Source organism: Ostreococcus lucimarinus, chromosome 10, assembly GCF_000092065.1.
Source record: "Ostreococcus lucimarinus CCE9901 chromosome 10, complete sequence".
Classification (NCBI taxonomy): domain Eukaryota; kingdom Viridiplantae; phylum Chlorophyta; class Mamiellophyceae; order Mamiellales; family Bathycoccaceae; genus Ostreococcus; species Ostreococcus sp. 'lucimarinus'.
Genome location: NC_009364.1, coordinates 443,939 through 469,919, shown reverse-complemented (window position 1 = coordinate 469,919; position 25,981 = coordinate 443,939). Strand labels below are relative to the sequence as shown.

The 25,981-nt window shown below is 60.6% G+C and overlaps 16 protein-coding genes across 16 annotated transcripts; 10 read left to right on the top strand and 6 right to left on the bottom strand.

The window, feature by feature from the left end:
- Window positions 1-189: 189 nt before the first annotated feature.
- Window positions 190-678, top strand: OSTLU_8538 (predicted protein; the record flags this gene model as incomplete). The annotated part of the gene is made up of 1 exon (XM_001420150.1): window positions 190-678. A coding segment is annotated over one exon (489 nt), but the record flags the coding sequence as incomplete, so codon positions are not given.
- A 523-nt stretch (window positions 679-1,201) lies between these two features.
- Window positions 1,202-2,041, top strand: OSTLU_26237 (predicted protein; the record flags this gene model as incomplete). The annotated part of the gene is made up of 1 exon (XM_001420149.1): window positions 1,202-2,041. One exon carries the CDS (start codon window positions 1,202-1,204, stop codon window positions 2,039-2,041), a length of 840 nt encoding a protein of 279 aa, XP_001420186.1.
- A 209-nt stretch (window positions 2,042-2,250) lies between these two features.
- On the top strand, window positions 2,251-3,747 carry OSTLU_26236 (predicted protein; the record flags this gene model as incomplete). Its single annotated transcript, XM_001420148.1, has 1 exon — window positions 2,251-3,747. One exon carries the CDS (start codon window positions 2,251-2,253, stop codon window positions 3,745-3,747), a length of 1,497 nt encoding a protein of 498 aa, XP_001420185.1.
- A 62-nt stretch (window positions 3,748-3,809) lies between these two features.
- On the top strand, window positions 3,810-3,962 carry OSTLU_26235 (predicted protein; the record flags this gene model as incomplete). The annotated part of the gene is made up of 1 exon (XM_001420147.1): window positions 3,810-3,962. One exon carries the CDS (start codon window positions 3,810-3,812, stop codon window positions 3,960-3,962), a length of 153 nt encoding a protein of 50 aa, XP_001420184.1.
- Window positions 3,963-4,117: 155 nt separating this feature from the next.
- Window positions 4,118-5,626, bottom strand: OSTLU_17139 (predicted protein; the record flags this gene model as incomplete). Its single annotated transcript, XM_001419973.1, has 1 exon — window positions 4,118-5,626. One exon carries the CDS (start codon window positions 5,624-5,626, stop codon window positions 4,118-4,120), a length of 1,509 nt encoding a protein of 502 aa, XP_001420010.1.
- Window positions 5,627-6,326: 700 nt separating this feature from the next.
- On the top strand, window positions 6,327-7,496 carry OSTLU_17138 (predicted protein; the record flags this gene model as incomplete). The annotated part of the gene is made up of 1 exon (XM_001420146.1): window positions 6,327-7,496. One exon carries the CDS (start codon window positions 6,327-6,329, stop codon window positions 7,494-7,496), a length of 1,170 nt encoding a protein of 389 aa, XP_001420183.1.
- A 365-nt stretch (window positions 7,497-7,861) lies between these two features.
- Window positions 7,862-9,061, top strand: OSTLU_26232 (predicted protein; the record flags this gene model as incomplete). The annotated part of the gene is made up of 1 exon (XM_001420145.1): window positions 7,862-9,061. One exon carries the CDS (start codon window positions 7,862-7,864, stop codon window positions 9,017-9,019), a length of 1,158 nt encoding a protein of 385 aa, XP_001420182.1. The 3' UTR covers window positions 9,020-9,061.
- A 1,377-nt stretch (window positions 9,062-10,438) lies between these two features.
- OSTLU_17136 (predicted protein) lies at window positions 10,439-11,164 on the top strand (the record flags this gene model as incomplete). Its single annotated transcript, XM_001420144.1, has 1 exon — window positions 10,439-11,164. One exon carries the CDS (start codon window positions 10,439-10,441, stop codon window positions 11,162-11,164), a length of 726 nt encoding a protein of 241 aa, XP_001420181.1.
- Window positions 11,165-11,555: 391 nt separating this feature from the next.
- Window positions 11,556-11,843, top strand: OSTLU_26229 (predicted protein; the record flags this gene model as incomplete). The annotated part of the gene is made up of 1 exon (XM_001420143.1): window positions 11,556-11,843. One exon carries the CDS (start codon window positions 11,556-11,558, stop codon window positions 11,841-11,843), a length of 288 nt encoding a protein of 95 aa, XP_001420180.1.
- A 99-nt stretch (window positions 11,844-11,942) lies between these two features.
- On the bottom strand, window positions 11,943-13,949 carry OSTLU_26228 (predicted protein; the record flags this gene model as incomplete). The annotated part of the gene is made up of 1 exon (XM_001419972.1): window positions 11,943-13,949. The coding sequence occupies one exon, from the start codon at window positions 13,947-13,949 to the stop codon at window positions 11,943-11,945; it is 2,007 nt and encodes a 668-aa protein (XP_001420009.1).
- Window positions 13,950-14,043: 94 nt separating this feature from the next.
- OSTLU_88476 (predicted protein) lies at window positions 14,044-17,253 on the bottom strand (the record flags this gene model as incomplete). The annotated part of the gene is made up of 1 exon (XM_001419971.1): window positions 14,044-17,253. One exon carries the CDS (start codon window positions 17,251-17,253, stop codon window positions 14,044-14,046), a length of 3,210 nt encoding a protein of 1,069 aa, XP_001420008.1.
- A 718-nt stretch (window positions 17,254-17,971) lies between these two features.
- On the top strand, window positions 17,972-19,357 carry OSTLU_88475 (predicted protein; the record flags this gene model as incomplete). Its single annotated transcript, XM_001420142.1, has 1 exon — window positions 17,972-19,357. One exon carries the CDS (start codon window positions 17,972-17,974, stop codon window positions 19,355-19,357), a length of 1,386 nt encoding a protein of 461 aa, XP_001420179.1.
- Window positions 19,358-19,536: 179 nt separating this feature from the next.
- On the bottom strand, window positions 19,537-20,874 carry OSTLU_46874 (predicted protein). The gene is made up of 3 exons (XM_001419970.1): window positions 20,855-20,874; window positions 20,792-20,801; window positions 19,537-20,759 (listed from the first exon to the last, which is right to left on the bottom strand). The coding sequence occupies exons 2-3, from the start codon at window positions 20,795-20,797 to the stop codon at window positions 19,575-19,577; spliced, it is 1,191 nt and encodes a 396-aa protein (XP_001420007.1). The 5' UTR covers window positions 20,798-20,801; window positions 20,855-20,874; the 3' UTR covers window positions 19,537-19,574.
- Window positions 20,875-21,359: 485 nt separating this feature from the next.
- Window positions 21,360-23,810, bottom strand: OSTLU_718 (predicted protein; the record flags this gene model as incomplete). Its single annotated transcript, XM_001419969.1, has 3 exons — window positions 21,360-22,004; window positions 22,080-23,681; window positions 23,742-23,810. Coding segments are annotated over 3 exons (2,316 nt in total), but the record flags the coding sequence as incomplete, so codon positions are not given.
- Window positions 23,811-24,484: 674 nt separating this feature from the next.
- OSTLU_26223 (predicted protein) lies at window positions 24,485-24,968 on the top strand (the record flags this gene model as incomplete). The annotated part of the gene is made up of 2 exons (XM_001420141.1): window positions 24,485-24,534; window positions 24,671-24,968. The coding sequence occupies 2 exons, from the start codon at window positions 24,485-24,487 to the stop codon at window positions 24,966-24,968; spliced, it is 348 nt and encodes a 115-aa protein (XP_001420178.1).
- Window positions 24,969-25,053: 85 nt separating this feature from the next.
- OSTLU_26222 (predicted protein) lies at window positions 25,054-25,890 on the bottom strand (the record flags this gene model as incomplete). Its single annotated transcript, XM_001419968.1, has 1 exon — window positions 25,054-25,890. One exon carries the CDS (start codon window positions 25,888-25,890, stop codon window positions 25,054-25,056), a length of 837 nt encoding a protein of 278 aa, XP_001420005.1.
- Between the last annotated feature and the right edge of the window lie 91 nt (window positions 25,891-25,981).

Below are 25,981 nucleotides of genomic sequence, written 5' to 3'. Positions count from 1 at the left end.
GCGGCGATGGCGAAACAACCCGTGGCGTACGACCCGCCGCTCGGACCGGCGAGAGAGGTGCGCGCGCGAGCGCGAGGCGAAGCGCGCGGACGGATGCGATCGCGCTGACGTGGCGATGACGACGCGAACGTCGACGCGCGCGCGAGCGATGACTGACGACGAGGCGACGCGAACGGAACGCAGGATACGCCCAAGGTGTACTTTGACATGCAGATCGGACGCGGGGCGCGGGCGACGAAACTCGGGCGAATCGTGTTCGAGCTGCGGTCGGACGCGACGCCGAAGACGGCGGAAAATTTCAAGGTTTTGTGCGAAAAGCCCGAGGGCGAGGGATACGTCGGCTCGCGGTTTCATCGCGTGATTCCGTCCTTCATGTGCCAGGGCGGGGACTTCACCGCGGATAACGGCACGGGCGGACGGTCGATTTACGGAAGAAATTTCCCGGATGAAAACTTTACGCTCAAGCACGAGGGACCGGGGATTTTGTCGATGGCGAACGCTGGACCGAACACGAATGGGTCGCAATTTTTCATCTGCACCGTGGCGACGCCGTTTTTAAACGGCAAGCACACGGTGTTTGGCCAAGTGATCGAGGGAATGAGCGTGGTGAAGGCGATCGAATCCGTCGGCTCGCGCGGCGGCGAGACGGCGGCGGACGTCATCATCGGCGATTGCGGCGTCCAAGCCTCGTCGGGTTTCGGCGGTGCGACCAAGAGAAAGACCACCAGTGGTACCGCGCATAACGCGCGCCGGTTTGATCGTCAACACTCTACGTTGAGTTTCCGCGCCGCCAACGTCGCGAGCGCGGCGCTGTGCGCGCGTCGCGGCGGCGCTCGCGTCGCGCGCCGCGCGTTCGTTTCCTCCATTCGCGGCGTCTGTTTCGCGTGCGCGTAAAGTTCGCAGCGAGCATCGCGATCGAATGTCACAGCGCGTACGACGCCGTCGCGCGTCGGCGCTCCGCGAGATCCATGGTTGTCCCTCGCGTCCCGCCTCGACGAAAAGAAAGATTATTCAAGCAACTCGACGTGTCGTTTGCCGATTAATAGGACGTGTCAAAAACGTGACAAACGTGTCAAAAACGGCCCCTTTCTAAAACTCGATTTTTGCTAGGGTTTAGCGAACTCCGTCCGGTTTTCCGACGGAGGAAATGCGTGCGGGCAGATCGCGTCGTCGTCGTCCTCACTCCACGCTGAATGGTGCGATGTCGGGTCGTGAAGGTGTGCTTGGTGAGCCACCACTCATAGAGACGCTTGATGAGCCTCCCATTGGAAATGAAGCGTGCCCGCAGACATCTGCCAACCCCGACGCCGTGGTCCTCGGTGGCATCCCGCTCGACGACGAGACGCCCGCGCCGGGCGAACGGGCGAAGACGGGGACGCCCTCGGCGTCTTCAACGCACGGTCGCAACGTCATGCATGAGGATAAGACGCCCTTCCTGAACTCGAACGAGCAGCTGTCGAGCGCGCCCATGACGCAAACCATGAGCGCGGAACGCGAAGAACTCACAATGGATCCTATTTATGCCTTCTACACCACAGGGGACTCCATTTATAGTTGTTGTTTTGCTGGGTGTTCGCACGGGGATACGGTCGTCGCGCACGATCTCTTACGAGAGTCGCCGGCTTCGTTCGACACACCCGCCGGGCAGGAATTTCAGAAAACGAATGACATTACGTGTATACGCGGATGTTGGAAGCCCGCTCTCAAAATAACTGCATTTCCACTCGTTGCACAAATAGTTCATCAAGTGTATCCTCTCACGGCAACGAGTTCACTGGCGTGCATTAACTTTCACACTGCACTCTCTTGCCTTTCAATTGCAAGCGTCGCCTACCTCGGCGGCTCGCATCGCAAGCGAATGATCGAAGCACACGGCCTCCGTGAACCTCCTTGTAATCTCGGGTGCTGTGCACTATCGCCCCCGTTCAACCCGTACTGCTGCTGGTTCTGGTGTGTCCCTTGTGCGGCCGCTCAAGAACACAAAGCGATGAAGCGCATGCTTAGGCATCGCGCCATCGACGTAACGCACGATCGACTGTAAAGATGTAAAAATGTATTCGGCTATGCCATCATGGTTATTATTCTCAAGCAGGCTTGGACCCGTTATAGATTTCTGCAGGGTTTGGCAATCTCCGTTTTTCCGGCGGAGACGGCGGCAGTCCGCGACGCATGCGTCCCCGCCGTTCGGCGCGTGTGCACGACCGTGCACCCAACAATGAGCGGCAAACACAGCGCGCGTGGAGGGAGACGATGATTGTTCTCGTCGTGTACGTAGCACTCGTCGCTTTGGGCGCGCACGCGTCCGGAAAAGGTTCGTTCGCGATCGCCGTTAAGAGAAAACCAAGGGCTACCGCGGGGGCGGGGCGGCGTCTGTTGTCCAAAGCGGACGCGATCCCGCTCCACTCGTACGGTGCGGACCTCATAGGTTTGTACTCATCGGGCCACGAGTTCTTCTTGACGGTGGAGCTTGCGGGCAAGCAAAAGTTTGACCTTGAAGTGGACACCGGGAGTCCGCTGACTTACTTCCCGTGTAAGGGATGTCCACTTGAAGTGTGTGGGATTCACGAACATCCATACTACGATTACGACATGTCTAAGACATTTCGAAAACTCAACTGTACAACAAGCACTGAGGATGCGGCGTACTGCAATGCGCAACCGAATGTCCTTCTGTGTGATACAAACATATCGTACACAAACACATGTTTGTTTGGAATCGGCTACGTGGATGGATCAGTGGGCCGTGGATACATGGCGGAGGATACGTTTACACTGGGTGATGAGTTGGCTCCTGCGAAGATCACTTTCGGCTGCGGTGGCATGTATTACCCCGATGGGAGCAATCTCCGCCAAGATGGTATGGCTGGGTTCAGTCGGGGCAACACTGCATTTCACACACAGTTGGCAAAGGCGGGTGTCATCGACGCGCACGTATTCGGATTCTGTAGCGAAGGTATGGAAACATCGACCGCGATGCTTACACTGGGTCGTTACAACTTTGGAAGGCGCGTCCCGGAGCTTGCGTGGACTCGCATGCTCGGGGAAGACGACTTAGCCGTTCGCACGATGTCTTGGAAACTTGGTGACAAAACGATCGCTAGCTCATCGAACGTGTACACAGTTCTCGACAGTGGAACGACGCTGACAGTGTTACCGAGCGCAATGCACCACGATTTCATGACACATCTCAATGAAACGGCGCGCAGTGCCGGCCTAAGTGTGGTTGTGAGAGGAACACATTGCTTTTACGAGAACCAAAGGCAATCGTCACTGACTCAGTACACACTCACGCGATGGTTCCCAAGTCTTACAATCACGTACGATCCGGACGTCACTCTGGTCCTACGTCCCGAGAATTACTTGTTTGCAGACACTGTCAACTTGCATGCGTTTTGTGCAGGGATAATGTCGGCGAGCGATGCTGCACTAGCAAATGGTGAACAGATCATACTGGGTCAGCAAACGCTGAGAAACACGTTTGTCGAGTATGACCTCGAGAATTCCCGTGTGGGTATGGCGACCGTGCAATGCGAAAAGCTCCGTGAAAAGTTTGCGCCTGATACTCCTCATAATCCATGGAAGTTTGTCGCCACAGTGTTCATTTTGCTGTTCACGGCGTGTGTCATTGGCGGTGTATCGCTCTGTTTGTACGTCAAGTTTTGGTCACGAAAGCCGTTCAAGTACCAAGTGTTTGCCGATGAAACACTTGACAAAGAAATAGAAATGGGTGATTTGGCTGACACATAGAAGCGACATGACGAATGAAAAGTGTAACAATTTAAGTTTCCACCGCCTCCAGTCTCGAGACGATGTCACTGAGCTCTCCACGAGTTCGTCGATCTGCTGATCTCTCGAGGCAACGGCGGCCTCTAAATCGGCGATTTGAGCGTCGTGTTGCTGTTGAATTTCGAGTGCCCTCTCTAGATGAACGATTCGTTCGTGCAGCTCCTGGTTTGACTTGACGAGCACCGGTATGAGCTGAGAGTATGACACGGATGATGACAACGTGTCAGGTTCCCAAAGCTGCTCCACTCACTATTCTTGAATTCGTTCTTGATAATGTTACTCAATCTAAGAATTTGTAGAGCGTCTCTTTCTCTTGCCCATGAGATGCGGTTTAGACAATGTTTGAGAACCATCGAAGAGCTTTCCGCGAAACATCTCCGAACTGGTAGCCTCCCTCAAAGGGCACCCGCTGAGGCAGCGTTGAGTTTGACTTCGGATCAAGTGACATACTCATAGCGCGCATAGCTTGTGAGACAGCGTTGACTTGTTCAACCGGGGATGCATCAACAAGCTGTGCTTGCAGCTGTTGGTACATTTGTGATAGTACTTCTTGTTGCGCTTTCATGGCCTTTTCCAACGCTTCACGTCGTTGCTGCTCTTCCGACAAAGCCATATTTAACTCGTCTATCGCACTCTTCGTCCCAGAGCGCCAAACGAGGAATTTCTCTCGGAAGGTTTCTTTCACTTCATCGAGTCGCTTATGTAATCGTCCAACGTAAGCTTGCTCCTGAAAGCGACGAGCACGCTCGTAAGAAAGCTGTGTTTCAGTGGACGCCGCAACCTCCGCATGTGCTTCTAAAATTTGGACTAGCCATGCATTGGTTTCTGCTAGGATTTCTGCGTCGATCTGATGGCTAATCGAGAATTGAACTGCTTCTTCCATGTTGAGAACGTACGTCCCAATGTGTTCAGACCATTCCAAGCGCAATGCAATGTGTGGAATACGCACTTTTGGTACACCACCCGAAACCAGACACAGTTGAAAGGTGTATACATCCCCAAAGAAATCGGTCACCACGCGTCCCGTCAGGCTACTTTTGAGCTTCTTAATAATCTTCATGTTGCCTTGTAATCCGTTGAACAAGACCTTCACGCGGGTCAGTTGAGGCACAGGAAGAAGTGTGCCATCCTCAAAAGGAAGGTCCCAAGGCCCAGAGCAGTCTACGGAAGCACTATCCGAAGGCGACACGGCTCGATCTGTATATGCTTCGAAGCCCTCAAACGTTAGTAACTTATGTAAGATACCTCCAGCATAGTCAGCGCTAGTCGTTATGGTAGCCATCGGCGACCAATGTTCATTGGTTGTGGTATATTTGACAGTATCAAGCTTGAATATCAAACTCCCGGCAAGGTTGATGGAGTGAAGAGTGACTGTGGCATTACGCAGGATCAGTTGAAGATTCTCTACCGCTCTGTGAAGGGGAAGCCATTCTTCCATTTTCGTTGGTCTTGAAGACCCTTCCGACGAGCAATCAAATTGAGAGTTCACCTCTGTGCGAACATCGCACTCAGCACGTGCACCACAGCCTATGTTCAGTCGAAAATGGTCCACTTCAATACGCCACGGCTTTGTGAAGAGCTCCATGTCCATGTTCAGACCGAGAGAGATGCAGAAGCGAATTTTCCCAAACGTGCAGCCGCCCTCCCCCAAGTGCAAGCCGAAGGTGAGGAGCAGCGCCTCCAGCTCTGATTTCTTCAATATGACGTCCTTGACGACGACAGACAGGTCATTTTGCTCGCTCTCTTCGTCCCAGGCATACGATTCGCAGTACACATCCAGCATCGAGCGGACCGCGCGCTTCCACGATCGCCGCGTGAGTGCTTTCGCCGCACTCGTCATAGTCGACGCGAGTGCGCTCGATGCGAGCCACGTAACGATAGCAGCCATTTGACGTACACGCGGGATCACGCACTACCCAAAGAGATCACACACATGCCACGTCGCGAGTGGCATGGTGTGACGGCGCGGTTGAGGCGGTGTGACGCGGGCGAGCGACGCGGTGGGGTTGTCCCCGTCAGTTTTCACTAAACCCTAATGGATTCAGTTGGGATCTCATTGTCAACTCCACTGGTCGCAGCATTCATGCGCTCTACCTTGAGCCTTCGGTGACACTAACGGCGTGAATGACTCACTGATATATGGGTTTAATGCGCTCGCGATAAGTTTTACGTCGGTATCTACAAACTCAGTACGACTCCGATGCGAAGCTCACTGAAGCCAGTATGGAAACCAGCCACTCTTCACGACTTAACGAGAAACTCTTCAGCTTTTCGACAGTTTCTATATTCCACTCTTAATGCGCTCTATCTTAGTGATGAAGGGTCCTTAGCTGAAAAAATTGGAAAATTCTAAAACTCGATTTTTGATAGGGTTTAGCGTCTCCGGTTTTCCGAGGATGCGGGCAGATCGCGTCGTCGTCGCCACTTGTCGCCGCGGCGATGCTCTTTACGCTGAACTTGACAAGTGGCTCCTTTACGCCGGACTTTCGTCGAGGACATCAGCGTAAGCAAGCGGCACCGTCGCGCGCGCGTTCAGAGTGATGGAGCGCGTTCAAGAGACCGCGGAATCGCTGTCGGCGAATCTGAATTCAACCACGATCTCGACTCTATTTCACGATATATTTGACCAGGGCGAGGAAAAGGTTGGCCCCTGTGAACTGGGGATTACCCATAGAGTGCCCTGGGATGGCATACGTCTGTCAATAGACGAGCGTTTTCAACCAAAGTGGTTGAACGGTGTGGAGCTGAAATTGCTAGAACAGGCATCAAACTCAAAAGTAATCGAACTACTGAAAAGCAAATCATTTGATGCTACTGATGCTTTCAAAGAGCACTGCGGCGGATGTAGCGACCTGAATATACGTGTGGTAACTGCGTTTAAACGTGCTCTGACCGCCACACACACATCTGCACTTGCTGAAATCGACAAACAAATTCAAGAGGTCAAGTCTGGACTAGAAGTTGATACGACGCCCTCCATGGCCCCGCGCATTGCTTCCAATCCATCTACGTCACCTATTCACTTGGCGCGCGCAAAGTTGGACACTTGGTCGGCCGCTCGTTCTGCTGAGGAAAACGCATTTTCAAGTACGATTAACGAGATAGACGAGTTCATCAGCGAAGTAAAGGAACTTCAACACGAGCTGGACGCAAATGCACACGAGATTAATGAAAAAGTGAGTGAGCATGAACGAAAAGTCGCAACGTCGATTGAGTATAACATTGAGCTTTTGGACGAAGTTGTGAATGCTTTCAGTACTTGGCATCATCAGCACGGCCTTCCGCCTGAATACGTTACACGCGGTGGAGGCTGGTTGTCACGTGAACAGGTAGTTCACCACCCACAACACTGCATCGGCTGTGACGGTTCGGAATTAACTTCAGGGACCTTTGTTGAACACACGCGCGATATAGGGCAAGAACTGAGGCTTGAAGAAGATTTGGATGAAAGTGTAGACGCAGCTCGACCGACTAGCACTAGAGTTCGAGTAAAAGACTTTAGGTGCAAGTGCGAAGCATTTCAGATTTGGTTCAAGTCGGATCCAAATCAGCTCATTAACGCCGCAATTCGAGGAATAGCATCCACACTCATGACTGTACAAAATGAGAAAGGTGAGGCTGGCGCAGCATCGCACAATGTCCAACAACCACAAAACGTCCAGGAAGAGTTACAAGGTATACTAGAGACGTTGCGTGCTCTGTATACTTGAGAGACTCGAAGATCTGGATACAGAAATAGAGATAGGTGACGTGACACAGTCGCGCGATATAGAATAACGATAACTAGCCGCTCTCCACAAACGTGCCAAAACGTGCCTTTTCTAGAACGTCGACCGCGTCGCGCGCCACTCGCGCGCGCATGCCCGCGTCGGTGGCGCGCGCCGCGGACGCGCCGCGCGAGGCGCGCGCGAGCGACGCGAACGCGCTCGACGTCGCGTCCGAGCCGCGCGCGACGCTCGACGCGCGGCGCGACGCGAGCGACGAGGAAAAGATGCGCGTCGCGACGACCGCGTCGGCGTTCCGACGCGCGACGGCGCGGCTGTCCGCGACCGCCGGCGCGCGACGGCGACGCGCGATGACGGCGGCGAAGGACGTGTTTCGAGCGATGTGCGTCGCGAGGCGCGCGCCGCGACGGCGCGAGCGAGAGCGCGCGGAGGGGGAGAGCGACGCGGAGGCGGCGGCGGCGAGCGCGGAGCGCGCGAACGCGCGGGACGGGAAGGTGCGAGGACCGGCGAGGGCGACGAGAGCGCCGCGAGACGCGGGGGGGGTGACGAGGTTTGATTTTAAGCGCGAGGTGGTGCCGGTGTGCGAAGACGGGGGGGAGCTGGAGATGAGCACGACGAATCTGGGCGCGGACGCGCGAGGACGACGGGGACGGGCGGACGCGCCGGCGCGCGCGCCGCGTCCGTTGATCGTTTGGGCGCACGGCATGCGCGGGGATCTTTCGAACGATGATCAAGAGGGGCTGTGGAACTTTTGGAGTCGAGAGGATTTGGGGACGTGCGCGGTGGCGAGGTACAACGCGCGAGGGTACGGAAGGTCGAGCGACGTGCGGCGCTCGAGAGAGGCGCGATGGGACGCGCGGGCGAGCGACATGCTCGAGGTGGCGCAGCGAATCAGAAACGACGACGGCGGTGCCGTGGTTTTCGCCGGCGCGTCGCTCGGTGGGGCGACTGCGATATGGGCGACGGTGTTGGCGCACGAGAGCGGGCGAGACGCGCCGAAAGCCGTCGTCGTCGTCACGCCGCCCACGTTTTACGACGAGCGCGAGTCCCGCAAGAAAAAGTTGCGCAAGCGCGTGGCCACGGGCGACGTCACGGCGCCCGCGAACAGCACGACCCCCAGACGAGTGTTTCAAGCGTCCAAGCGACCGATCGATCCGCCGCCGCCGCCCTTGGCGAATCCCAACGATTCGTGCGCGGTGGAAGTCTTGATCGGCTCGGCGCAGAGCAACCTTCCCGAGCCAGAGCGCGTGCGAGAGGCGTTGGAAAACGTCCCCGTGCTCGTCCTCGCGTGGGACTGCGGCGACACGACGCATCCGGTGTCGAGCGCGATGACCCTCAAGGATCTCGCGCCGCACGCCGAAGTCGTCGTGGCGTCGACGCGCGGCGAAGCCGGCGACGAGGATTACGACATCGTCCATCACGTGCGAGAGCACTGGAGCGCGTGCATCATGGAATTCATCCAGCGATCGCTGCGCCGGGGCGGCGCGGACGACGAAGCGCTGGCGTAGACTATTGATTATTTTGTTTGTATTGTACAGTACCGTCCGCCTATCGCCTCCACGGCGCGCTATCGAGGGCTTCCGCGAATTCCGCCGTCTTCACGCGCGCGCTCGGCGTGTAAAGCGCCTTGACGATGACCCGCGAGCCGTGCGTGCTCGGCAGCACCCTGTGCCGATCGCCTCCCGCGCGCACGATCAACGCCGACGCCTCGGTCGTGCGCGCCGATTCCACCGACGACGACGCCGCGTCCATCCACTCCGTGCGCGAGTCGCCGTCGTTCGACACGGTAAAAATCACCTCCCACTGCGGCGGGTCGTACAATTCGACGTCCACGTGCCAATCCATCGCCGCCCCGACGCCGTACTCCCGAAGTTCGACCGGGAAGTCGCCCAGGACGAGCGTCGGGTCCTTCGTCGCCTCGCGAAGCGTCGCCAGCACGCGCCCGCTCGCGCTTCCGAGCGCGACGCACGCCGCGGACGTCGGCGACAGCGCGCAGCACCGTCGTCCGACCGCGAACGACGCCCGCTCGCGCTTCAGGCGCTTCTTCGCGCGCGCCTCATCCGCGCACTCGCGCAGCAGCGCCAGGACGTCGTCGGGGACGACGCGCTCGACGTAAAACGTCGACGCGCGCGGCGCGGGAGGGACGGCGCGGCGCGACGCGCGGCGCGGTGACGCGCGCGCCGGCGGCGCGGTGACGCGCGCGGACGCCATGCGCGAGCGACGCGCGGCGCGGTGACGCGCGCGGCGGCGTAACCGTGACAAAAAAAAACGAACCGAAACGTCAGCGCGCGAAAACAAAAAGAAAAGTCGATGGAGCTGCCAAGTTTCGCTGTGTGGGAGAACGTGTGCCTCGGTCAGTGGGTTGTTCCACGCCACGGTGATTCGCGTCTCGCGTCGTCTGAGAATCGCAGTCGAACATACGTACATCTCGGTACCTCGCGCATGCGAAGCGCGCGCTGATGATTCGTCAAGCACAGAGCGACCCCGGTCAGTCTCAGCACGTCTTCGCGCGCGGTGCGCCGCGACCCGATCGATGACGATGGACACGATGGACGCGGTCGATGACGATGGACTCACCTCTACCAATTGAGCTACAGCCCCATATTAAACGACGCATGCCGCTTATATACAACGAACACGCGACATCGGCGGTCGCCCCGAAAAAGTAAATGCGTTCGGTCGATGTTACGGGTTGTTTTCCAGCCTCGCGCGCGCTTTCGTCCCCCGCGCCTAAATCCGCGTCACGCGTCGACGCGCCGATGACCGTCGCGACGAGCGTCGCGCGCGCGTTCGCGTCGCGTCGCCTCATCCGCGCGTCGTCGTCGTCGTCGTCGTCGTCGTCGTCGTCGCCACCGCCGCAACCACCGAACCATTGGAGCGAAAAGTTGCGAAACCCGCGGGCCGACACGCGCGATGCGTCGCGGTACATGACGCGCGATGGAATCGCATCGTCCGATTCAAAAATCGCCCTCTCCTCCGTGTACCGCGACGGCGATAACGTCGCGCTGACGTCGCCCGACGCGTTGGTTTTGAGCTTCGTCGCCGACGCGGCGTTCGACGGCGACGAGGACGCGGCGCGCGCCGCGGTCGAGCGCGTCGAAATGCTGATTCCGTCGCTTCGGGCGGCGGGAAGGAAAGCGTCGACGGGCGCGCCGACGCTGGCGCGGTGGGCGAGGGATGTGGACGCGTTGTGCGCGGCGTTGGTGTCGCTGCGGCGCGCGCTTCCGAGCTGCGACGTCGCCGACTTCGTGCTGAAGACGCCGCGGTTGCTGTTCGACTGCGATCACGACGAGTTAAAGAAGACGCTCGATGAACTTCGAGAGCTGTTCCCGAACGCGGGCAAGGATGGGAAGCCCGACGTGGACCGCATGGCGCAGGCGGTGCCGCAAATCCTCGACGTCGAGTTTACGCGCGCCGGGTTGCGCGCGCTGCGAGATTCCGGCGCGTTCGGCGACGCCGATCCCGCCGAGCTCGTCCACGCCGTGCCGTCGCGAATTCTCATGGTGGAGTCCGCGCATCTGCGAAGCTCGTTTTCACCGAATTTCGACCAAACTCACGTGCGCGCGGGCAAGGTGGCGCGAGTCGGGCGCCGCGAGTCGTACTACGACGACCACGGGATCGTCGCGCGCGATCCCGAGCAGCCACACTGGTGATGCGAGCGAGCGTCGCGTTCATCGTCGGCGTCGCGTTCGTAGCCTTAGATCGTTAGCCATTCATTCATGCACGCATTCATTCATTCGCGGCGTCTTCGTCGATTTGATATCTGAGCTGTCGGTTGGATAACGACATGACTCGGCCTCAGCGCACCTTCCGCACAGTCGGCCTCAGCGCGCCTCGCACGCCCCTCGGCACACTCGAAAAGTCAACGACGCGATCATGTTCGCCATCGCGCCCACGAGCGCGCCGCTCGCGCGGCGTTTCACCGCGTCCGCGTCGATCCGATCGAAGAAATCCGCGCGCGGGTCCGTCGCGTTTAACCGCCGTGGCGTCGTCGTGCGCGCGGAAGGGTCGTCGCCGGACGTGAAGAAGATCGTCGAACAACTCATGGTGCCGCCGGACGCGTCGAAGCCCGCGCCGGGGTGGTTGCAACCGCTCATCGGCTTGGCGGAGCCGGCGGGAGAATCGGCGACGATCGTCGGGTACTCGCTCGCCATCGTCACGGCGTTGCTCGTGACTATCGTCCTCGCGGTGTTGCACTTTCCGGGATTGTTTGACGTTATGGTGTTTTTCGGGACGTCGGCGTACGCGTGCTGGCAGTTGGGACCGTACTTGGATAAAATCGTCGCCGACGTGGAGGCGCAATACAACGACAAGTACGGCGGCGACGAGTGAGCGGCTTTTCATCAAAGCGAAATGATATAACAAGACCCCCCCACGACAGAGTATATACTAATAACACGCAGCAACCAACATTTCCACACGTTCTATCCATCATCGCGCGACCGGGATCGATCGCTCTTCCTCCGCCTCCTCGACGACGGCGGGTGACTTTTTCGCGCGCGCCAACATGGTGCTCTTGATCAAATCCTTGAAATGCGGCGAGCACGTGCTGCACTCGCAACCGCGGTTGTGATCGCCACCTTTTTCCTTGAACAGCGTCGAATCTACGAAATCGATGTACGCGCTCGGTCCGTCGTTGGACAAACCGATTTTCGCCGTACCCTCCATGACGATGTCGTCCTCAGAGTGCGAAAACGGGTACGTGCGAAACATTTGCGCGAAACCCCACAGAAAGAATGACGTCGCGCCCAAGCTCAAAGCGCTGAAAAAGTCACCGTACACCGAACCGTCGACGGCGCTCGCTAACTCGAACACGTCGAGCGACGACGACGCGTCGTCGCCGCTGCCGAGCAACGCCGCGGTGAAGACGACACTCGCGCCGACCCAAAACAACTTCGCCCCCGCGATCGCGCCCGTAGCCCACATCCCGATCTCCGTGTTGCGAAGCGCGCCTTGGCAGTGCGTGCAGTACTTGGTGTGCATCTCGTACGTGTCGAAGAGCTTGCTCGAATCGCGCTCGATGGGCGGCATTTGCTCCGTCCCGGGCGCCCACGGAATCGGGCCATTCTTCTCGAACCACTTGTAAAAGAAGATGGTCATCTTATCCGCCGTGCTCGGCGTGAAGACTTGATCCTTCCACTTTTGCGCCATCGCCTGTCCGTCGCCCTGAGCGATGATTTTTTCTTGTTGGTGCAACAACACCATGTCTTGATGCAAAAACGTCGGCCCCAACACGTGCGTCAGCCACGCGGGCGACGTGAGCGTGAACAGGTTTAGCTTGAACCATCGGTGCTCGCGAATTTTGTTCCCCATTTCGGGTCGTCGCTGCGCGATGGTGACGACGAAGTGGCGGCACCACCCCGGACGCGTCGGCACGCAGTAGTGCGACGTCAAAAATCGCCCCCCCTCGTGTCGCCAGTCAATCTTCAACAGCGCGGGCGGCTGGAAGTCGTAAGACGTCTCCGCGTCGTATTTCCCGATCGAGTTGAACGGTGGCACCGCCGGGTCGATGGCGCATCGGAACCCACCGGCGTCGGTCACCGGACGCTCGACGACGCACTGAAACCCGGCTGGGTCGTCGTATCGCGAACCGACCAACGTGTGGTGACTCACGACGGCGTGCGCGGGATCTATGGCGTTTTCGAAGAACGCGTTCCAACCGTACGGTAAATCGCGCACTTGCCAGTGATTTCTGAACCCACCGCAGCTCGCGCGACCACTCTTACCGATGCCCTCTATTTCAGGCACGAACAACGGCGGCGTCATCGCGGCTTCCATCTCCGCATCCTTCCCGCCTTCGCCCCACGCCCACACCAACCCTTGCGCCACCATGCTCGGTCGCTTGAACGCGCACGATCGCACGTTCGCCTTGATTCTTTCTTCTTCCTCCGCGCTCGACGCTTGCGGCATCGACGTACACTTTCCGTCGCCGTCGAATCGCCACGCGTGATACGCGCACAGCAGCGTCCCGTCGCTCTCCACCCGTCCCTCGCTCAGCGGCGCCAACCTGTGCGGACACTTATCCTCGAACACGCTCCACGACCCATCACCATTTTTCCAAACCACCAAATCTATCCCGAGCAGCGTCGTCGGGTGCGGTTTCGTCTCGTCCAGCACGTCCACCACCGCCACCGGGTACCACTGCTTCGTCCACGAGTACGCGTCGGGGTCGGCGTTCACCACGGCGGCGCGATCGGGGTTCAGCCCGATCGGATCGAGCGGCGCGGAGGACGATTCGACGACGTCCGACGCCGCGCGCGCGCGCGTCGGCGCGCGCGGCGACGCGGCGTCGAGACGTAATCCCGGTGACGTCGTAATGGATAAGCGTCGGCGGCGGGGCGAGGACGACGACGGAAGCGCGCGCGCGCGCGCCGGGACGCGTCGGGTCGATGCGCGTTCGCGCGTCGACGCGGTGCGGAGCGTCGACGCGGCGGTCATCGCGCGCGGCATCGTGCGCGCGGTGAAGAGTGAGGCTCGCGGTTGCGGCGCACGAGACATTTGGCGTTGACATTCGCGACGACGTTTCGCGCAATCAACGGCGCTTCTTCTTACCGCCCTTGGACATGGATTTCGCCGCCCCGGGTGGTAAGCTAATCTTACACCCCGCGGGGAGCGCGACGGCGGCGTCGACGTCGGCGACGGCTTTGACGCACGCGAGCTCGCGAGGCGTGGCGAAGGGCGCGCGGGAAAGGATTTCCATCGCGAGTTTCGCGGCTTTACCTTTCTTCTGCGAGCCAGGGGTGACTTTCATGCGGTATTTGAGCGCGTTGGTGGCGGTGATCGGGGCGCACACGGGAAGGCAGTACTCGATGTCGTCGTCTTTGAACGGCGCAGAGACGATTCGGTTGACGATTTCGAGACGTTCGGCGTCGAGCTTTAGGCGCTCTTCGATGGACGCTTCGTCTGGGACGAGAGACGCCTTTGACTCGTCGTCGTCCTCGTCGTCCTGATATTTTGCCGGAAAATCGTCGTCAGCGGCCGCCTTGCGCGCGAACGCGGCCGCCGCGGCTTCGCGACGCTTGACGAACGGCGCAGGTGCCGGTTCGGGCGCGCTCGGCGCCGTCGGTTTCTCCTGTTTGCGCTCTTCAAACTTTTCCGCCGCCTTGGCCGCTTTCTTGGACGCGCCCGTGACTTTCTTCCCGCCGCTGCCACCGCTCGCACCGAGAAATTCCATCGCAAGCGCCCGATCCTCCTCGTCTTGATCCGCGTACTTGGCCTTGGCGCGCTTGAGTTTCGCCGCTTTGCCGCGAGGTGCCTTCTTCGTCTCGATCGGCACGGTTTTCGACGATGATTTCTTCTTCATCTCGGCTAATGGGTCGATGAAATCGTCGTCGCCGTCGCCGTCCGAATCATTCCCTCCCTTGCCGCCCTTCTTCTTCTTCAGCGTCTTGCGCTCCTTGGCCGACATGCGCGGAGTCGCCGGCTTCGCGGGCGACGGCGCGGCGGCGACGGTGTCGCCGTCGTCATCGTCGTTCTCGTCGCCGTCGTCTACGCTCGATCGCTCATCTTCTCCTGCGAAACCCACGGCACCATCTAAGAACGCCGCGAGTTTGTTGACTTCTCCTCTAATCTCGGCGCCGCCATTCGCGTCGTCTCGCTCGTCTTCTTGCTCGTCGTCCTCGTCGAACGTCTCGTCGCCCTCTTCTTCTAAAATGTTGAAATCGCTTCGCACCAATCGTTCGTTTTTGTGCGCTTCCGCGTTCTTCTCACTCACGACGAACATTAATCCGAACCCCATGACGAGTTGCGCGTGCGGCAGGAATTGCTTGTCCGCGTGCGCGACGTGCGTGACGCCTGGCGGAAGCGCGTCGCCGGCGACCGGGGAAATCTTGCTCACGCGCTCAGAGCTCGTCCACCACGCCGATTTAACCGCGCGTGAATTCCAAGCGCTGCTACGACACATCACCGCTGCGCCCGCCTGTACGAGCGAATACGCCGGCACCGCTCGCACGTCGACGCCAGGCGGCGGTTTCACCAAGGTGACGGGCGCCTGCGGTACCTCTGCGTGCACGAACGCGTCGCCTGGGAGCATGTACCGTGTGATGAGCATCTCCGCCTGCGTCGCGTCTTTCGCCTGAAGCACCAAACAATTTTCGCTCGTGATGAACCAGTTGAACTTTTCAAACCAAAGCGGTTGTCTGGCGCGCGCGATGGACGATCCGTTCGCAGCCTTTTCCATCGCCGCCTTCGCCTTGGCTTCAGCCGCGGCCACGGCTTTGGACTGCGCATCCACTGTCTTGCTAAACTTTTCCGCGTGTTTCTTCTTCGCTGCGAAGCGCATGGACGCGTTGGCGTGCGCGCTCAATCCCAAATCCACGCCCACGGCGACTCGTTTGCGCTTACCGCTCGCCGCGTCGACTTCGTCGACTTCGTCGAGATGATTCGCGAGCGTGATAGTGATTTGATTATTCGCCAGATCGAGTGACTTGATCATCCCCGCCACCGGATTCCCGAGCCGGCGCTCTTCGTTGATCATGGCCTCGAGCTCGGGCCAGGACATTCCGCTCGCCAACGCCGAATTCACGGCGTCAATCGCCGTGTCCACGGCTTCGTGATTGTACTCGATGAGAACCGCGCGTTGCTCCTCTTTCTCGCGCTCGCGTTCGAGCTGCTCGACGCGACTTTTCTGATCCTTGAGTGATTTTTCTAATTTAGCCAACGCTTGCGCCTCAGCTTTACGTCGCGCTAAGATTTGCGACTGCGCCTCGAGAGCGATGAAGTACTCGTCGACTGCGTGGTCGAACGCACACACCGGGTCTAACCCCTTGGGAAGCTCGAACTTCCTCGTCGGTCGGCCTTCATTTTGTTTCAACGAGAACGGGGAGAAATCATCGAAGATCTCGATCTCGTCCGTGCCGTCGGCGTTGGCGTCCATCTTCGTGCACACGTTGGGCACGGCGACGACGTCGCCCGTCGTGACGCCCTCGAACCAACTCTCTAAATCTCGCACAGCCGCCGTCAGCCGATCGACGCACGCCTCACTCAGCGGTAGCGATGCGTTCGAGCCGTGCTCGATCGACGCCGTCAACGCCACGTGATCCGCGATGGCGGGTGAGTACCCGAACGCTCGACACAACGCCTCGCGAAGCGTCGCCGGCGCCCGCCGCGCGTCCCCACCCATCGTCTCCTCCTCTGTCGCCAACACCCCGCGCGCCAACGCGCTCACCACGTCCTCCCGGGTGTACCCACCGAGCTGAAATCCCTTCAGCCGCTCCAACGGGTACTGATGATTCGGCAAAATGTTGACGTCGCCGCCGTCTCGATACGATCGCAACAGCGCCACCACGGTGTAATTCCCATCGCACAAAATCACGTTCCCTTGCGAGTACAACTCCACGATCAGATGACACTCATTCTCCCCTCCCCCCCCGAACGTGAAATCGATCGCTCGATCCCTTCCCAGCTGCCTCGCGTCCGTCAAGCGTTTCCCCTTCGCGCGCGCTCGCAGCTTCGCCGTGAACGCCGTCGGCGCCGTCGTCTTTCCTCGCTCGTACCTCGTCGTGTGCACCCGCGTCCCCGACTCGATGAACACCAGTATTTTCTCGCTCTCCGCCGTCGTCGCGTCCGCGCGCGCGTCTCGCGCCACCGCGCCGGACGGTTTATTCAGCTTTAACAGAAACTTTTTGTTTCCCGACGTCGCGTCGACGTCGTACGCGTTCGCGAGCCAGCACCCGAGCGCGGCGCGGCGCAGCGCGGCGACGACGGCGGCGACGTCGAACGCGGTGTACTTTTGCTTGGGCATGGCGCGCGCCGCGCGCGACGCGACGCGACGCGATTCCGCGCGACGCGGTGTGCGACCTTCGGCACAGCGCGACGCGCGCGCCATGAGGTGCGATCGGCGACGCGCGCGACGCGACGCGACGCGACGCGACGCGCGCGCGAACGATGGACGCGACGCGACGCGACGCGACGGCGACGCGACGACGACGGACGCGACGCGACGGGCGATCGACTGGATGCGCCGAATGGATGCGATCGACCGACGCGCGACGCACCGCGCGCGACGACGCCGCGACGCGATGACTGACGACGCGACCGCGCGAACGCGCGCGCTTTCTCCGCGCAGCGGTTTCTTCGGCGCGCCCGCGGACGAGTCGCTGATCGGGGAGCTGGGCGGCGAGCTCGAGGACGATCTGTCGCGGCTGCGCGTGGACGCGAGCGAGCCGGAGGTGCACATCGAATCGACGCGGGATGAACTCGCGCGCACGGGGCTGCTGACGCCGGCGGATTTGATGAATCCAGCGATGCTGGGACGAGCGCCGCCGCGAGGGGCGGCGAGGACGCAGATGGACATCGAAAGGGAGGCGATGGCGGGGGCGATCGCGCCGCCGCCGCAGCAGAGACGGACGCCGCCGGGAATGATGATGATGCCGCCGGGAACGCCGCCGATGCCGGGAATGGGGACGCCGCCGATGCCGGGAATGGGGATGCCGCCGATGCCGGGAATGGGGATGCCGCCGATGCCGCCGCCGCCGAGCGGTGGGCCGCAAAAGTATCGCGGGGAGGCGCTGCCGGAGTGGGCCGACGGCCCGACGGCGTTGGCGGCGTCGATGGACGTGCCGGGCATGCCCGGAGTGCGAGCGGCGCCGACGCCGATGATGCCCTCGGGGCCGATGCCGACGAATCAACCCCGGCAGTTTCAGCAGCGCGAGCGGCAGCAAGGTCGTCGGCCGAGGGAACAACGACCGCGCGGACGTCCGCACTACAACGGCTTGTACATGGCGAACGACGAAATCGAAGGGATTCTGCGCATTCAGTGGAGCGCGACGCATCCGCACGATCGTCCAGCGTACGAACACGACTACTTCTACCAGTCGTGGTTGCGTAGGAACAATCCGTCGAAGCTCAAAGAACCGTTTTGCCCGGAAAGTCTTCGCGAGCTCGCGTCGCACGAGAAGGAGGCGCGAGGACCGGTGACTTTCGTCCCGGGCTTGGCTGGGCTGGGCAAGGTGCCTTTCGGGAATATTCGCTCGCCTAAACCGCTGTTGGACGTGTCGTCGAGCAACGCGCCCAAGACGGACGGTGACGACGACGCGGGCGAGGAAGGGACACAGCGCAGGTTGGAACAAGAGCCGCTCTTGGCGGCGCGCATCATGATCGAAGACTCCATGTGCCTGTTGCTCGACGTGGACGACATCGATCGTCAGCTCGAAGAGGGTCGACCGAGTGAGAGCGACGAAGACTTGAAAAAGCGACGCATGTTCTTGCTCGATGGTCTAGTGAGTACACTGCGCCTGCCATCTGTACCCGTGCTCGCCGTCGGCGGCGCGGAACACGATGGGGTTTTCCAGCGCATCGTCACCTTACCGAAAGGTCGCACCTTGCTCGCCTCTGCGCTACCGAGATTTCCTCTCGGCTCCGCCGCGGCTGCGACGCTCGTTTGGGCGATTTTGCGTAACGTCGGGATGCTTCTCGGAGGCAAGAACGCGACGAACAACCCGAGCGCGGAGGCGCTCTTCCGCGCCGCCGCGGATTCCGTGCAACTAATGAACGCCGTCGCCGTCGAGGGCACCTTGGGCGCGGTTGCGACTGGTATGAACATCGCCGATGCCAAACAACAGTTGGCACCGTTAGTGTCACGAAACTCGACGACCGGTGCCCTCGTCGCCGCGCTGTCGGCTGCTCTGGAACGTGCGCACTTGCTCGAAATCTCGCCCTCAACGCACAAGGCGTTCGGCGCGGCGTTCGGCATCGTGTTCAGTATCTTCGATCGACACGCGACGAATGCCGCGCAACGAGGTGGCAGTGACAGTGCCCTCCCTCGTGACTTACTTCGGGCGTTGATGCATCACTGCAACGACGCTCAGAAGCAGCGATTGAAGAGCCACATCTCGGCGCTCGGCTGAGGGCGGCGAACTCTCGCACAGCTCAGTGGAACTCGGAACGCATAACGCGGTTTTTTATAGCGTGTGTGTTCGTGCAAACGAGCCCCGGCTGCATGGTGTCTGTTAGAGACCCACATCAGATAGAAAGCGAATTGTAAGAGAAATTCGATGCGTAAAAACAACTGAGTGGTGATGTTACAATTCAATATTCGCGCGAAACGCGCTGCCGCCGCCCTAACTAAGGTAACGGCTCTGCCATGTTGCCGAGTCGGTTGAGGTGCAGATACGCATCCGTGCCGTAGTTCTCCATCGAAAGCACTTGAAGATCGCCTCCGAAGTATCTCGCATAGAGCCTTGAAAGCGGTAAGCCGTATCCGTACCCTGCCAAGACGACGGGACCCGCTGAGTCAGCGTCCATGTCCTTCAAAGGACTGCGCGCCGTGCTGTACAGGTAGGTCCAGATTTTCGCCAAACCGCTTCGACGAATCCCACCACCTTCGTCTGATACCTTGATCGTGACGTCTTCCGCGCCTTCGGCGATGACGATGCGTATGGGCGGCGGCGTCACGTCGCTATCCGCGTACTTGTCGCTCACCGCCCGAAGCGAGTTCTTCACAAGCTCGAATAACATTTGATGCAAGTGACCTGGAACGTACGCGAACGTGAAACCCTCCTCGCCGAATAGTTCGACTTCCGGTGCGTCGCCGTATTCGCGCATGCAGATCGCCCTCGCGTCTGCAATGGCGTCTCGAGCCACCTCGAGTGGGCTCAGGGACGTGCAAATCAGCCCAATGTACCCGTCTTTAGGGGGGTCGTGCAAAGCTACGTGCTGACCGATAAGCATCCGCATTCCGATGCGACTCATGTAAAACCCATCCAGGAATTGGTGCACTTCGGGAAACTCGTTCAAATCCGTCGTGGCGTACGTTCCTCCTCGTCTCGCCGTCGCCGGTCGCTGGGACTCCTTCGGCCGTTGCGCCTCGAGTTGTTCCTTCAGCTCCAAAACCGCTCGCGCGATCATGGGCACGACATTTTCGTGCCTGTACATGATTCTCTTCAAGATGTTCGTAAACTTTTCCTCGTCCTCCATGTTCTCAATCGGAGGAAAGCTACGAAGCTCTCGAAACGACTCCACGTACCAGTCCCGCACGTCGAGCACCTGCGCCATATCGCTCAACCCGAACGGCAAGTTCTCCAACTCCGCCACGCGATGCGCTAATCGCACCGGAAGTTCGTTGTGCAAAAATTGCGCGCTCACCATCAACTGCCGATGAATCGGCTGCGCCCCGAAATCTAACATATACTTCAGGCTCACCCCGGTTTGGCTTCGAAAGCTCCCGCGATAGATGTCGTCCACGACATCCTTTGAAAATTTCTCCCCGAGCTTACGTCCCGACGACGCGCTTTTTGTTCCCGTCTTCGCCGCGCTCGTCGCATCAACGGGCGCTCGCGCGCCCTCATCCCTCGTCGCGCTCGAGTTCGCGTTCGCCGACTCGTCCAGTCGCCTCGCGTTCGCCGCCGCGCCGTTTGAGTCCCCCCTCGACGTCGCCACCCGCTCGCTCGCCGCGCTCGCATCGGCGTACAACGTCCTAGCTGTCATGGTCCACGCGTTGCGATCGCTCGATCGCGCCAGACGCGTCGCGATGCGCGTCAGCGGCGTCGACATCGCTCAAAAACGCGTTCGACAGGTTAACGAGCCAATTACGTCGCGTTTACGAGGCGCGCGCGCGCGCGAGGGCGTGCGAACGGTCCGCGCCGGATCCAACGCGTCCTCGCGAGCGTGTTGGATCGTCCGTGCGCTTCGGCGGACGTCGGCGTCGCCGTGCGCGCTCGTCTGAGGGGGTGCCCGAGGCGCGCGGTCTGTTTGTTGCCTTGGGCTTCGTTCGGGCTTCGGGACTCGCTCAGACGGGACGGCTTTGAAATCGCTCGAACGAGCGTGGAAGAGTTCGATTTACAAACGCTTGAATAATTATCGCGGGCTATTTGCGCGCGTCGCCGCGATCTTGGGTTGGGGCGCGGCGGCGAGTCGGTCGACGAGGCCCGTGCACCGACGGTCCTTGCCGGCGGTGTCGATGGCGGCGGCGAGCGCCGTGCGGGGAGCGACGATGACGAGAAGCTCCTTGGCGCGCGTCACGCCCGTGTATAGGAGCTCACGGCGGAGTAATGGCTTATGCGCGTTCGTCATCACGAGAACGACGGCGCGATACTCGCTGCCTTGGGCTTTGTGAATCGTCATGGCGTACGCCGGTATCAAGTCTCTGAGCTCGCCTTTGGTGTACGAAACTTCCTTGAAATCAGCGCCGAAGCTCACGATGGCGGTGCCAGCTTTGGTGTCGATTCTTTGAATCACGCCCAAGTCGCCGTTAAATACTTCTTTGTCGTAATCGTTGCGCTGTTGCAGCACGCGGTCGCCCTCGCGAAACGTAACGTCGCCGGAAAATCCACCGACGGCGACCTCCTTCTTGCTCTCACAGCTCGGATTGAGCGACGTTTGGAGCCAGTTGTTGAGCGATCCAGTGCTCGCGACGCCGCGGCGCATTGGAGATAAGACTTGAAGATCTTTTGGGGAGAATCCACGAGCGGGTAAGATGTCGCTGAGAATGTGGTCAAGCACCGCCTCTACGCTCGCGTTCGTTTCGCTGGGCAAGCTCACCCAAAGACAGTCGGGCTTGAGATCGGGATCGATCGGCGGCAAATCGACGTCTTGCGCGTCAGCGACGATGCGAAGCTCATTCATGTCCACATCGTGGCGCTGCTCTCTGATGTCCAACGGTAGGAACGCTCCAGAGTTGATCGCGTGCGCGGCGCGAACGATGCCGCTCGCCGCCGCTTGGCGGAAGATGTCCGTCAACGCGATGCTCGGAACGTTGCGCGCGGCGAGCAAATCTCGCAATAGACTACCAGGTCCGACAGACGGAAGCTGATCGGCGTCACCCACAAATACGACTTGCGCTGAGGGAGGCACGGCGGCGAGGAGCGCGGCAGCCAGCGGCAAGTCGAGCATGGAGCTTTCGTCCACGACGACAACGTCCGCTTGGATGGGATTCTTCGCGTCTCGCGAGAATCTACCCTTGTATGAAAGCGCTTGCATCGGCCCGTCATCTTCCATGCCTTCGAGCGCATCCGCAGCCTTGAACTCCAACAATCGATGAATCGTCGAGCTCGTCACCGGATTGGCGATGTCTCTACCGGCGGTGGTGATTTCCATCAGACGCTGCGCGGCGCGACCTGTGGGCGCGCACATTACCACACTCTTGCCCATGGCGCGCCACAGACGGACGATCACGTGCGTGGCAAACGTCTTCCCAGTCCCCGGGCCACCCGTGAGAATAGAAACTGGCGATTCAAGCGCTAATCGAACAAAGTCTTTTTGCGTTTCGCTCAGCGTGCGCCACCCTTCCTTTTGCGCGGCGGCTTCGAGCCAACGCTCCACGCGTGCCGAGTCAACCTTGATCTTCGGTCTTCTAATGCGATTGATGACGTCGGATGCCACGGCCACTTCAGCACTGTGCATGGCGCTCGTGTAAAGCGCCGCAGTGCTCCAATCGCCTTCGAAAACCTCAATCGATCCCGCCGCCGTGCTTGCTGTCGGCAGGCGCTGCACACGAATTTCACCCTTGGTTCGCATCGCGTCCGCGGCGGCTTGCATGCTCAACTCGTCCGTAATCGTCGATTGTCCGAGCAGAGCACGTACACCGTCGACGATTTTGCTCCACGGCAAGTACGCATGCCCGCTGCTCACCGCTGCCGCGCTCAAAACTTCGATGATGGCGGCGCCGAGACGCGCCGGATCGTTCGGCGCCTTGCCTAGTCGAGACGCCAAGGCGTCGACGCGATGGAACGTCGCCCCTCGCACCGCCCCTAACGCCTCGAATGGGTTGTCGCGAATCAAATCCTCCGTCATGGGACCGTATTGTGCCGCTGCGCGTTGCGCGAGCGCCAACGGCACGCCGTGTTTTTCTAAAAACACTGCGGCGTCTCGCTTGCCGCGCGACTCGTCCCAATTCGTCTTCAACTTGATCGCCGTCTTCGGCCCGATCCCATCGCACGCGCACAACTTTTTCGCCGCGTCGGGCGAGTTCAAGACGTCCATCAGGTCCACGCCAAAGTGATCGACGAGGCGCTGAGCGGTGACTTTGCCGCAGCCCGGCAACGCGCCGCCGCTCAAGTATCGCAACATCCCGTCCTCGCTCGATGGTTTCAGTTCCGTGGGCGCACCGGTGATGAGGAACTCGACACCATACTTTGTGTTTTCCTTCCACTGTCCGATAAGCTCGAGCATTTGTCCTTCGCTCGCTCCCGGAAGCGTGCCGACGACGGTCACCGTCGGCGTCGGCGCCGCGCCCTTCCTTCGCCGCTTCGGCGTCGCGAGCGCGCCTGGAGGAAGCTCACACGAGCTGTCAACCTCCATGCGCGCCACGGTGTACCCATTTTCTCTCGAATGAAACGTCACGCGCTTGATCTCACCTCGAATCCTCGGCGCGCTCGACGCGAGCGCCTCCTCCTCGTACGCCGGCGACGCCTGCGACGCGAACGTCCGCGCGCCGTTTCGACTCGGCGCCCCCCCACCGGCGACCGATAGTCTGGACAACCCCCGCGCGAATCGCTCGACGTCATCGTCCGCGTATCCCTTCGCCAAGCGCTCGTTGAACTCGTCGTCGGCGTCGTACGACGCCGACGACGCGTACGACGTCGACGCGCGTCCCTCGCCCGCCTCCCCCCCGTCCTCCCTCGCGCTCGCTCGCGTCCCGCGCGCGCCCGCTCGCATCACCGCTCGCGCGTCCGCGCCACCGATCGACACCGATCCGCGCCATCGTCGCCGCAGTTCGCGCGCGAGCATCCCTCGATCGCCGCGCCCCGCGTCGAAATTCCTCGTCGAGCCTCCCGCGCGCGCGCGTCTCGCGCGCGACCGCGCGTCGGCGCGCGCCGACGCGCGCGCGCTCCCGGCCGCTCGCGGCGCCGCGAGCGTCGCCGCGACCGTCGTCGAGGGTCGCATTCTGTCGTCGTCGCGCGCCCATCGCGCGCTGACAATCCGTTTTGGCGGGAACGGCGATCGGAGTCCCTCGCGCTCGGTTCACGAACCGTCGTCGGTCGAACGTCGCGCGTCGCGCGCGACGCGCGCGGCACTCTTCGACGACGACGACGAACATGTTCGCGACGAGCGCGCGAGCGACGGCGAAAACCGCGCGAGCGGCGCGGTGCGTGGACCGCGGACGAACGCGCGCGAGAAAAGCGCGCGAAGACGCGCGAAGGGACGCGCGCGACGGGACCGATCGCGATTGAAGTTTGAAATCCAAATTGAGCGACTGACGAAGACGATGCGATCGCGCGCAGAACGTACGCCACGGGACTGAATAAGACGACGCTGATCGATCACGTGGCGAAAGAAACCGGAGAAACCAAGGCGAGCGTGGGTCGGGTGTTGAACGCGACGCTGGACGCCATCAGCGCGACGGTGCGCGCGGGCGACAAGGTGGCCCTGTCGAAGTTCGGGACGTTCGCGCGAAAGCAGCGAAAGGCGCGCGATGGACGCAATCCGTTGACGGGCGCGGCGTTGAAGATCCCGGCGGCAAATTATCCGTCGTTCAGCGCGTCGAGCACGTTTAAGGACTTGGTCAAGGGGAAGAAGTAAATGGAATAAGTTTGTACACGACCGCCGTCGAGCGCGTTTGTTTGTTTTAATGAAGAGAGCAGAAATGTTGCGTACTGCGTGCGCGCTATCGCGAAGACTCGTCGAGCGATTCTATCGCGTCGTCTAGCTTGCCGTGGAAGTCTAACGCGGCGGCGAGCAAGCCTAGGAAATTGACGAGGCGTTCGTTCGGGATTTCGAACCCGGCGACGTCGACGGCGTCCTCAAACGACAAGACGCCGTCGGCGACGTCTTGACAAATCGCCAGCACAGCCTTGCGCTTCGCCTTCTCCGCCTCGTTCACGTCTGCCGTCAAACTAATAACGACGTCTTCGTCATCTCCACGCTCGAGCGCGCTCGCTTTAGCCGTCTCGACGTCCCTCAATCGCGCTCTCGCCGCTCTCGCCGCGGCGTCCGCCTCGAGCCAGTCCTCGCGCGAACACGCGATTGAAAACGCGTACGACGCAACCTCCGCCCGCGCGCTCCAGCGCACCAACCGTTCAAGCGTCGATCGTCGTCGCATCGCCACCCCCGCCTTGCTCAACCACACGCCCTGTTCGATGAAGTAGTACGCGCCCTCGAGCGCCGCGCACGCCGCCGCCGCCGTGAGCCATCGCGCGCGGCCGCGCTTGCCCGCGCCCTCGTTCTCCCGCACCTCATCGCGAAAGTCCCGAACGTTACCCAAAAATTTTCCCAGCCTGTACGCGCGCCTCGCGTCGCCGATCGAGCGCTCCAGCGCCGTCGTCGCGCGCACGAACTCGCTCGACTCGGCGCTCGGCCTCGCGCGCGCTTTCGCTTCGCCGAGCGCGAACAGCGCGGCGTAGCGCGCGAGTTTCAGCGTCTTATCGATGCCCTCGCGCTTCTTCAGCAGCGTCACGGCGACATCGAGGGCGTCGTACGCGCGCGGCGAGGCGTCGCGAGGCATGGTTTGACGCCGGCCGCCTAACCGTCTCGGGACGCGCGGGACGCGCGGACGAAGGACGGACGACTGGTTCTATCGTCTCACTACAACAACA